The sequence below is a fragment of the Ambystoma mexicanum genome, chromosome 6p (assembly GCF_040938575.1).
Source record: "Ambystoma mexicanum isolate Mex_15411 chromosome 6p, UKY_AmexF1_1, whole genome shotgun sequence".
Classification (NCBI taxonomy): Eukaryota; Metazoa; Chordata; class Amphibia; order Caudata; family Ambystomatidae; genus Ambystoma; species Ambystoma mexicanum.
The window spans coordinates 52,250,560-52,262,571 of NC_090935.1; the positions used below are offsets into that span (position 1 = coordinate 52,250,560).

At 46.6% G+C, this 12,012-nt stretch overlaps 1 protein-coding gene across 2 annotated transcripts in view; it reads left to right on the forward strand.

Annotated features, from left to right (window-relative positions):
* Nucleotides 1-12,012, forward strand: part of LOC138511200 (cyclic AMP-responsive element-binding protein 3-like protein 3) — a 158,375-nt gene that overhangs the window by 42,513 nt on the left and 103,850 nt on the right. For both annotated transcript variants that reach the window (XM_069626726.1, XM_069626727.1), the window contains exons 3-4: nt 9,012-9,339; nt 9,454-9,545. In XM_069626726.1, coding sequence (XP_069482827.1) covers nt 9,012-9,339; nt 9,454-9,545 — 420 coding nt within the window. The remainder of the gene's footprint in view (nt 1-9,011; nt 9,340-9,453; nt 9,546-12,012) is intronic.

Consider the following 12,012-nt stretch of genomic DNA (forward strand, 5'->3'; position numbering starts at 1 on the left):
ACACTTAGTTTAACCTTCTACTATAAGATATACAATGCACAAATGAATGAAAGCAAAATCACTTTGAGTAGTGCTTGTAAATGGCACCACAATTAAGCATTCCCCTGCAACCCTCCTTCAAATGCCTGTTAACCAGATTTTGTGAGGGTGGAGAGGAGTAGCAAGGAGTCAGGTATACTGCGGGTTAATTGCCCTTGAATAATGAGCAAAATGGCACATGGAATTCCTGAACAGTTGTTTTACATGTGTGGTTGAATGAATAAGGCAAACATCTGTATGGCTGTATCAAAGAAGCAAGAAAACTCGCAGGCTACAAGGCAATGGACTAAACAACGGACATAAAGTGTAGAAAATCAACTATCGAAGGAAAAACCGTGCACCAAAATTGCACATGGTAGGATTGCAATTTCTTGACTTTTACAGGTTTAAAATAGCAAAACGGCTTGGAAAATGAGCTAAACAGACACAATGGGTAATCAGTTTTAATGCTAAGGTACGAAGGCACATAACTGGTATGATATGAAAGTGAAAGGGTGCTTTTTTGATGGGTTACAGTATGGGATTCTTTAAGGGAAAGGAAAAATTGGTTTTTAAAAAGGGAAACACTTTGACAGGCAACTTAGTTTTGTTAAAAAAAAAGGATTGATTCTACTGCAACTAAATTATTAATGTTTGTTTATTTATTTGGTAATGCGCACCAAACCCTTGGGTAGCCGGCCGCAGAAATACAATGTGCAACAAGAAGTCTTAAGCTTGGTTACAGTGCTTAGCACAGGTACATACAACAGATATGCAGGCATACAGAAGTACAAGGCATAGCTAGTGTGTCAGGGGACACTAACATGTTTAACTGTAGAGAACATATATACAAAACATATTTTTATGGCTAGATTGTTAAAGAAAGACATGGTACGCAAGGCGGTTACTTGCAAGGTCAACTATCCATGCCACGTTCAGCTCTATATGGGATTTCATTTTTTCCAAATAGTACGAAGGACTTGTATAGCTGACTGAAATGATTGGGAAAGAATGGCGCTAACACATGGAAATTATCACAGATTTTCCTAACGACAGGACACAGAGGATTCTGACAATTTTAAGGATTTTTGCTAGGGTATTTATAGGATTTCTAAGGGATTGGACATACTACCAGGTAACAAATCAAGGGATGCAGTTTTTGGTTACTGGGGAATGGAAATATTTACAACAAGCACTTGAATTAAATAGTTTGGACAGCCAGCCGGGCCTCGGGACACGGGACAAAGATCTGGTCACTTGGGCAACAGCGGTTCTTTCCTCTAGGGACACAGCGGGGCAACCAGAGTCTGGTCTCAGACAGCGGGGCTCATCAGCTGGGCAAAGCAGGTAGCTGGACAAAGCAGGATAATCCCAAAAGGGTTCATCAGCCTTCTCTCCCTTTTCCCTAAATTATTGGGATTTTTGTAAGGGTTTAATTCTGGATTAGAGGTTCAGCCGGGTAAGAGGTTCTGGCCTTGCTCTGGTGTCTGGAATCTTGCAGGGTGAAAGTTGGATGTCTGGATCTCTGGATGTTGAGTTGGATTTTTGAATCTTGGATTTTTTGAATGTCCTGACTGTCTGTATGTCTCCACCTTATAAAGACTGGATGACATCGGAGGATTTTTTTATTATGTGGCTAGAACTAAGCTAGACATACCTCTAAATCGGGTAGGTCAGCCTGTACTTGTCGCTGCCTCCCTGTAAGCAGATTGGACTGAAGGAAGAGACTCCGTTTTAGTGTGTGTTTTTTACAATGTGCTTTTTTCTACCAAAGTTACTTTTGACAAAATCAGTTATGACACAAAATGCTTATTTTTTATCAATGTCACCCTTATAAAAAAGCAGATGGGCAAATACCATATTTCACAAGGAACCTTTCTGTCCACACGCCAAGTTTGTGCGCTGCTGTTTAGTCATTCTGGCAATCTTTCGCCATTTCCATGGAAAACATTTCAACTAAAATTCTACAATTACCTACATATATACATAGTATCATTAATTTTCAAGACTGTACCATGTTCGCTTTCCCCAGAAATTACATTTTACTGGCGTTTGCGCCACAAAAACCTACAATGTCTTATTTTAATGGCACAAAAATGACATTTAAAACGGTCAGAATTTCATATTACTGTTTCTTTAGATTGCGTAAATAAATGTCTTCATAGAAAAGTGTTTTGAATCAAGTGGGCTGGCTTTGTTCCCAAAAGTGGGCAGTCTTTTCAATCCCCCAGCCACATGTCCTTCACTGGTCATCCTGACACATGGGGTTGCTATGACTCCCTTTTGATCCTAGGCAGTTTAGGCTGGGGAGAGGTGTCAGGGGATTTCACACCTCTGTGCCAGGGCAGACCGTTGTCTTAATGCTGCAGCAATTCCGCTTTGTCTGACGAAGTCGCCACATCCCACACCTCCGGGCCATTCATGTTGTAAAAAAACCTCCTTTCCTATGGGGCTGTTACATTTAGAAGTGCCTGCCTTGCAAGAACAGGTTTGGCAGCAATTTCAGGGCCTAGCCATGATGTTGAAGTTCTTTTTGTGGGGAAAAATACAGTACAATTTACTTATATTTTTGGCAGCCTTTCTTCCCAACATATGTAGTTTTGTTTCAGGGTATGTCACAGTATTATTTCTATTAAGCTGGTACAATTTCCACTCACTGCTTTGCAGAGCAGTACAACACAGGTTCATTTTTACATTCCCTGGTCATTTTTAAATGCAATTTTTTTTCCTTGCATCTTTATTCTAAACATTTCCATAGCTCTGGTCAATTCCTAACACACAGGAATCTGTTTTAAAAACAAGGTTTCTTTGAAACTGACATAAGCAAAAGGGAGGGAGATCGAAAGGGGGAGAGAGAGCTTCTTGTGAGGAATTTTACCAGTTTCACTTTGTAAGAGTAAACGCTTGCCGTATGGCCTGGAGGTAATTTGGTGAGAAACCAAGTGAGAAGGATGGTAAGAGCAACCACAGGCCCCAGAGACGTTCCCCTATGAGAATAGCTAGAATGGGTGGACCGGGAGGCCAAAAGGGTATCATTAAACAAGTGAAGAAACTTGTTCCAGTGAAAATGTTGAAACACAAACTATAAAGTTGATCAGAACCATAACAAAATTAGAGGAAACGTGCCAGTTAAACCTGAGGTAGAGACTATTAATCATTGGATGAAACTACCCTGGGAACAGGTGCCAAAATCCCAACTCTCAAGAGTTCTCAAACAGGATAGTGGAAGCAACAGAGTCTGAAATATGAACAATAGAAGTGGCTGTACGAATAAAGAACCAAAATAATACCAACCTAAGGGGGGTGCATTGTCATGAAGGAAAACCCCCACCACGAGAGGTTATCACCCATGGTCGTACCTGGCCAAAATATGTGGATTTAAGGATCAAACAAACGTCACGAAAGAACCCTTGGAAATGAATCCCAATATGAAGAGGGAAAACCAAAGTCCTTATCCAAGAATTGCAAGCCCTGGTACAGAAAGTGGCTAAAGACTATTTGAAAATATCCCAATAGAGTGCTGAAATAAAGCATAACCCTGCTTCACTAGGAGAAGGGAGTCCTTCTCCTGGCCTTAGTCTGTTTTGAATAGTGTTAAGGTCCTGTAGAATGCGTTTTTGGACAGCAGACTGTTTTGATGTGGACATTTCTGGATGACTGACAAGCACCTTATTTATTGAGATGGGTAGGGCAGAACCCTTTGCTATAGGGAGAGATGGGCCACCTCCTTATATAGTCAATCTTGTTGGAAATGTCTTCAGAGTGTGCATCCTTTGCATGTATGGCAAGAGACAAGATATTCAGGAATGACCGATGCAAGTAAGGCCACTGTGCCTTGTCTTAAACACAATGATCTTTCAAAGTCTAGTTTACAGGTCTTAACAAGAAAGAGGTGCCCAATCGCAAATGAAATGTGCAGATTTATTAACATCGTTTCCGTGTAAGAAAGATGCTCCACCCCAAGGAAGGGTCGTTGATTCACCAATTGCCCATTGACGAATCTAGCAATGTTGTTACTGCTTCACTGGAGGGAGACTTCCCTCAAGTGGCCAGGGAAAGATAGAAGCTACTCGAATTTGACCCTGGGGGTGGCTATCTGTGGCAGGACCATATGGGGAAGACAACCCTCATGGAGGCAGAGTAGACTTTCTAGGTGAAGGCAGGCATGTTACTGTTTCTCTAGCCTCTGGTAGCACCCACCTGCCTCCCTATTCCTGTATGTCATACGGTAGTGTGGCTGTAGAACCTCCAGTCATGACCAATCACCAACTGTATTTACATTCCCTTTTGCTTGATAACACTGCGACTAGGAAGAGGACATTTAAAAACACCACTCCTAGAGATGAGGCGAGACTCGCTTCTCCCAACGTCGGTCGGGACACCGAAGGAGAGCCAGCAGAGACATTGCTGGAGGTGCCGTCTGGGGGTAGTCTGGAAGCGGAAGATTTATTGTGCTTGTGCCACGGACAGCAGGAGCTTTTGGGTGAACAAGGCAAAGAAGGAACCAGAGAGCAGACGGGACGCCCTCCCAGCCAGCAAGCAAGCCGCAGTGAGGCGCGAAGGACACTGAAACAGTCGATGGAAACCGGTGAACTCTGAGAGCGAGGTTGGTACACTGGGGCGCTTCATGGCAGATGCTGTGTACTGTTGATGAACATGGTAAGCCCCAACAAGGGAGCTGGGTCAGTAGGGCGATTGAGCAAAGAGACTAAGACTAATGAAAAGGGGTCGCTGAATTAAGAAATTCCTGGCAGGAGAGTAAACCAGATAGACAGCGAGTCTGGGACCTGCACCCAATCAAGACTGTTAAACTTGGAAAAGCAGTTTCCCAAATCTAAAGTCGCCCTCCCCTTTTTGCTGTGGAAAAATCAAGAAAGCTCACGGAAAGACCCCTTGAGCCTGTGAACTGTGAAACTGTGAAGTCTGTAAACTCTGGAAAAGCTAAGAGCCCCGGGCCAGGGACATTCTCCTTGAGCCTGTGAATTGTGGAACTGAAAATATCAAGGGCAGGGTTCTAGCCCTTAAGATTATGGAATGGTTTAACCCAAAAGGAGATGCAGAGAAAAATCGTATATATCTTTTGTTGATCGACTGTAAACCGTAGGAAACCTCTGAAGAGTCATCCCCCTTGAGATCGTGGAGTATGCTAATGTGAAAGTGAATAACATTGAAACCATAGAGAAATCCAGGGGAATGGAAGAACCCCTTTAACTGGTACAACTTTGTTGGCTACTTTTACACTTTGGGAATGAGCTGCAGGTGATCAGCTCAAAGACTGTTTCCCCTTCACGTTATATTGTGTTTAGTGTTAGGATTTTGGCTACAGGACGGAGAACTTGTTGTTTTTGACATTCTGACACAGGCGGTACTTAGTTTTGTTGAGGCAAGGAACCCCCTCCAAGAGTTGGGGATAGGTGGGATTTCCCCAGCCCTCTTTGATTTTATCAATAAATCTCTTTAACGATCACTGTAATGCCCCGCCACTGGGTGCATCACTGTAATGCCCCGCCACTGGGCCCATCGCTGTAATGCCACACCACTGGGTGCATCACTGTAATGCCCCGCCACTGGGCCCATCGCTGTAATGCCACACTACTGCGTGCATCGCTGTAATGCCCCGCCACTGGGCCCATCGCTGTAATGCCCCGCCACTGGGCCCATCGCTAATGCCACGCCACTATGTGCACCGCTGTAATGCCACTGGGCCCATCTCTGTAATGCCACGCCACTGGGTGCATCGCTGTAATGCCACTGAGCCCATTGCTGTAATGCCACACCACTGGGTGCATCACTGTAATGCCCCGCCGCTGGGCCCATCGCTGTAATGCCCCTCCGCTGGGCCCATCGCTGTAATGCCCCTCCGCTGGGCCCATCGCTGTAATGCCCCGCCGCTGGGCCCATCGCTGTAATGCCCCGCCGCTGGGCCCATCGCTGTAATGCCCCGCCGCTGGGCCCATCGCTGTAATGCCCCGCCGCTGGGCCCATCGCTGTAATGCCCCGCCGCTGGGCCCATCGCTGTAATGCCACTGGGCCCATCGCTGTAATGCCACTGGGCCCATCGCTGTAATTCCATGCCACTGTGTGCATCGATGTAATGCCACTGGGCCCATTGCTGTAAAGCCACGCCACTGGGCGCATCACTGTAACACCACTGGGCGCATCGCTGTAATACCACACCACTGGGCGGATCGCTGTAATACCACGCCACTGGGCCCATCGCTGTAATACCACGCCACTGGGCGCATCGCTGTAATACCACGCCACTGGGCGCATCGCTGTAATGCCCCGCCACTGGGCCCATTGCTGCCCCGCCACTGGGCCCATCGCTGTAATGCCCCGCCACTGGGCCCATCACTAATGCCACGCCACTGGGTGCACCGCTGTAATGCCATTGGGCCCATCTCTGTAATGCCATGCCACTGGGTGCATCACTGTAATGCCCCGCCACTGGGCCCATCGCTGTAATGCTATGGCACTGGGTGCATCATTGTAATGCCACGGAGCCCATCGCTGTAATTCCACGCCACGGTGTGCATCGATGTAATGCCACTGGGCTCATTGCTGTAAAGCCACGCCACTGGGCGCATCGCTGTAATACCATTGGGTGCATCACTGTAATGCCACACCACTGGGTGCATCGCTGTAATGCCACGCCACTGGGGGCATCACTGTAATGCCACTGGGCCCATTGCTGTAATGCCACGCCACTGAGCCCATTGCTGTAATGCCACCCCACTGGGTGCATCTCTGTAATGCCACACCACTGGGCCTATCTCTGTAATACCACACCACTGGGCCCATCGCTGTAATGCCACTGGGCCCATCGCTGTAATGCCACTGGGCCCATCGCTGTAATGCCATGCCACTGAGCCCATCGCTGTAATGCCACGCCACTGGGTGCATCGCTGTAATGCCACTGGGCCCATTGCTGTAATGACACGCCACTGAGCCCATTGTTGTAATGCCACACAACTGGGTGCATCGCTGTAATTCCACACCACTGGGCCCATCTCTGTAATACCATGCCACTTGGCGCACCGCTGTAATGCCACTGGGTGCATCGCTATAATGCCACTGGGCTCATCGCTGTAATGCCACGCCACTGGGTGCATCACTGTAATGCCACTGGGCCCATCGCTGTAATGCCATGCCACTGGGCCCATCGCTGTAATGCCACGCCACTGGACCCATCGCTGTAATGCCATGCCACTGAGTGCATCGCTGTAATGCCATGCCACTGGGCCCATCGCTGTAATGCCATGCCACTGAGCCCATCGCTGTAATGCCACGCCACTGGGTGCATCGCTGTAATGCCACTGGGCCCATTGCTGTAATGCCACGCCACTGGGCCCATTGCTGTAATGCCACGCCACTGAGCCCACCGCTGTAATTCCACACCACTGGGTGCACCGCTGTAATGCCACGCCACTGGGTGCATCGCTATAATGCCACTGGGCCCATCGCTGTAATGCCACGCCACTGGGTGCATCACTGTAATGCCACTGGGCCCATCGCTGTAATGCCATGCCACTGGGCCCATCGCTGTAATGCCACGCCACTGGGCCCATCGCTGTAATTCCACACCACTGGGTGCATCGCTGTAATTCCACACCACTGGGTGCATCGCTGTAATTCCACACCACTGGGTGCATCACTGTAATGCCACTGGGCCCATCGCTGTAATGCCATGCCACTGGGTGCATCGCTGTAATGCCATGCCACTGGGTGCATCACTGTAATGCCACTGGGCCCATCGCTGTAATGCCATGCCACTGAGCCCATCGCTGTAATGCCACGCCACTGGGTGCATCGCTGTAATGCCACTGGGCCCATTGCTGTAATGCCATGCCACTGGGCCCATTGCTGTAATGCCACGCCACTGAGCCCATCGCTGTAATTCCACACCACTGGGTGCATCGCTGTAATTCCACACCACTGGGCCCATCTCTGTAATACCACGCCACTGGGTGCATCGCTGTAATGCCACTGGGCCCATTGCTGTAATGCCACGCCACTGGGCCCATCGCTGTAATGCCACTGGGCCCATCGCTGTAATGCCACGCCACTGGGTGCATCGCTGTAACGCCACTGGGTGCATCGCTGTAATGCCACGCCACTGGGTGCATCGCTGTAATGCCACACCACTGGGCCCATTGCTGTAATGCCACGCCACTGGGCCCATTGCTGTAATGCCACTGGGCCCATTGCTGTAATGCCACTGGGCCCATCGCTGTAATGCCACGCCACTGGGCCCATTGCTGTAATGCCACTGGGCCCATCGCTGTAATGCCACGCCACTGGGCCCATCACTGTAATGCCACTGGGCCCATCGCTGTAATGCTACGCCACTGGGTGACTCACTGTAATGCCACACCACTGGGCCCATCACTATAATGCCACTGGGTGCATCAAATGCCACTGGGTGCATCACTGTAACGCCACTGGGCGCATTGTTGTAATGCCACGCCACTGGGTGCATCACTATAATGCCACTGGGCCCGAGTCTTCCTCTTGATTCTTCACGGCTCGATGACCACATGGGAATGCTTTCTGCGAACCCTGCTTATTTTGTAAATTGACATCCCTGCCTTGTGGGTGAGCATCTTTTTTTTACACAAACAAGTCTGCAGCTAGTCTTCTTAATGTATTGGCATCTCTCGCCTTTACATTTGGATTGAAAAAAAATAATTTAATAATTTTAGAATTTGAACAATGTTTAGTTATTTATTCATCTCCAAAGTTTTCATAGTATTTTTATTCTTTTATTGAAAACGCTGAAGTAATATTTATGTCTGAAGCAAAAAGGCGACACCTTGGAACTGTGTTTTATAATTGATATCACTGTGCTACAATGCTTCATGGTGGAATCTCAGTGCGGTACATATGGTGGGCTCATCCCGTTAGTCTGTGATATTGTGCCTCTGTCTCTGCTTAGAATAGAGGCAATGCAGAAATCTGATGATGACTAACCTTTTTCTTGGCGTTTGTTGCAGAGTTTGGATCAGAATGATATGGAGGATTTCCTCAGCTCTATCTTGGGGCCGTTTGAAGATGACATTGGTTCCCTGCAAAGACATTCGCCACATGGAAGCGACAGCGGCATCTCTGATGACAACCAACCGTTCTCCAGCCCTTGCTCCTGGGATGTCTCGCCCTCTTCTAGTCCCAGGATCAGCAATACCCTAGAAAGCTCTAGAAACTCTGACATCATACAGTTTGATCATACCTATTCCCTACAGCACGACCTGCAGGTGGCCGGAGAGACCGTTCTTGAGAGCATCCGATCGGAGACATCCGAGGGAGATGTTTTCATCGACCTTGGTAAGGGTATTTCAGAAGTGGTTTAGTGGGCAGTAGTTGTTTGTTGTGCTTGTAGTTGAGTAACTGGATCCCTGGCTGGCATATTCTTAGTTTTTCTCGTCATCCTTTCAACAGAACCCTGGGTGTCGGATGTTGCAGAAGAGATGGACTCCAGCTCCCCTGGTACAGTTTGCTCAGATGACTTCACTCCCATGTATCCAAATCAGGTATGCACTAAACATGATAATGCAAATCTATGGCTGTGCTGTAGAGATGCAGCGTTCAGAGCGCAGTGTCATTCTCCCACTCAGCAATAGCCACGTTACCATGCTCCAGCTCGGTTTCTGGTTTAGGTCGATTTTTTTTTTTGCCACAAACGAATGGTCGTAATGACCAAAAGTTCTAAAAATGCTACCACCAAAGGTTCGAACACCAAAAGTTCGTACCTTTGGTGGTAGCAATGTAGGGAAGTATAATTTTCTTTTTAAAACTGCGGGGTGTCCCCCGCAACACCCCGCTCACTATACTGTGTGTTATAGTGAGCGGGTTGTTCCGAGGGACACCCACGCAGCACACCTGTAAAAAGAAAAAATTAAAATAAATGTAAAAAATAGGGCTGCAGGGGGGTTGTCTCGCAACACCCCGCTCACTATACTTCAGAGTATAGTGAGCGGGGTGTTGCGGGGGACCCCCCCCTGCAGCCCCCATAGTACGTGTGTTCGCATGAGAACTCCGGTTTCTCAGGTCTTTTTATAATAATTGGTTATTTATAACCTGCTTAATACCGAGAGGTTTCTAAGCACTGACCCGGGGATTGAACCTGTGTTACTCTGCATCGTCATGCTTCCAAGACAAGCATGTAGCCGCTGAGCTATCCTCCCAAGAATCTGAAGCTGCATGATGCTTCTCTGCCTGTCACCAATAAAAGAGCTATGGTTGGGTCAGTTATGAATACGTTATACCCACTGACCATCGTTTGACTCGCGTCTGCCGCTGGAAGCTTTGTAGGTCTGAGCCTTTGGGCGTGGGTGAAAGAATGTGCATGTCTGGATTGTGTCCTATGTGGATTACGTAATATGCCGCATGTGAAGCAATTTGATTTGGTCCTGGGGCTGTATTCTTGTTGCTGCATCTTAAATGTGCCAGTGTAACTGCCGATATCATTCATATATGTTAATAGTACGTTGACCTGGTAAGCATGTTTCTAGCTGGTTTGGCTATTGATCTCCTTAAGTGCTGTAAATTATTGCGTGCCAGCAATGGGTGGGGGTACGCAATTAAGATGCCCATGTTGGAGAACTACTATTAATTAAGCATTCTACACAGAGGAGGGTGGCTTTACATCCGGTTGATGCCCTTTCACTAGGGCCGTAACATGGCCCTGCACAGTCCCTGGCTGGTAATGCCCCAACCCCTGATGTATATAGAGCTTAAAACTTGAATGTCATTAGCACCCTGGATATGTTTGTGTGTGTGTGTTTTTATTTTTTTTAGGGAACAAAGATGAGCATAGGAGTCCCTTTTCTATTACCCAGGCTGCTGATGCAGACTGGTGGGCAGGCATGTAAGGACTCAGATGGAAAAGTAAGTGGTGGCTGGGGTTGGCGGTAAGGAGAGTGTCTGCTGGGGTGTTTGGGCATTGGGGTTGGTGAAGGAAAATAAAAATATCTTGCTGTGGCCTGCATGGTACGCGGGAGTTACCATAGACTGAAGGATGTGGGTGCTAATGGTTTGCAACTTGTCCATCTCCATCATCAGATCTTAAGCACTGCTCACTGTTTTCAGTCTTAACTGATTTTCACACATAAATGCAGACTGAAATCAATCTGCTTTCTGTCTATCTATTTGTAAAAAAAAAAAAAAAAAAAAAAAGTTTTTTTTTTTTGCTCGGTTTGTCATGCTGTCATTCAAGCACTGCACGCCAATGACCTTGCAGCATGGACAGTGTAAATGTTGTGTGAAAAATAGTTTTGAAGTTCTTCTAATTGCTGCAAACATAATTTTTTTATTTCATTGTTTTGATCAGAACAAAGAGTTCGATCTTTCAACAAATACATTAAAAAGACAAAAGTAACACTAAAACTAATAGTCATAACATATTGTATACACTTTGAACAACAATTAGAACAAAAATTAAAAGAACAAAGGAAGATCTTAGCATGTTGGCTGTGATACATATCCCATCATTAGATGGCTATTCTACTATCTAGCCAATATAAGTATACACGTTAGTGGCTATAACATGCTAATCACTTTCATACTATATACTCACACTGCTATAGCAGGAGTCTTTAGATTCAAGCTATTCAAAAATCCTAGTATTGCGTATCTTACACAGCTCCTATTCGTATGGAATAATTCAAACCACAAAGATTCTTCAGTCATGTACCTATTATCTAAAAAATGCCTTTTCAAATAAAAAAATTCTCTTCGTCAATAGCTTGGTACATGAAACAAATGTTTCAAAGTCACCGGGGACTGGTTACAAAATCGACATTTTAAAAATTGTGCAGGTATTTGACGCCATTTTATCATTATTTCCTTGGTTGGCCAAATGTTCAATCTAAAGCACAGATATTCAGTTCGTTGTTTTGGAGAAGGGAATCACTGTAGGTATGCTTCCACTTGACCATGCGATTTTAAACAAAAAGGATTCATTTGAAATTTCTGAAGTTGCATACATTTAGCTCGCGT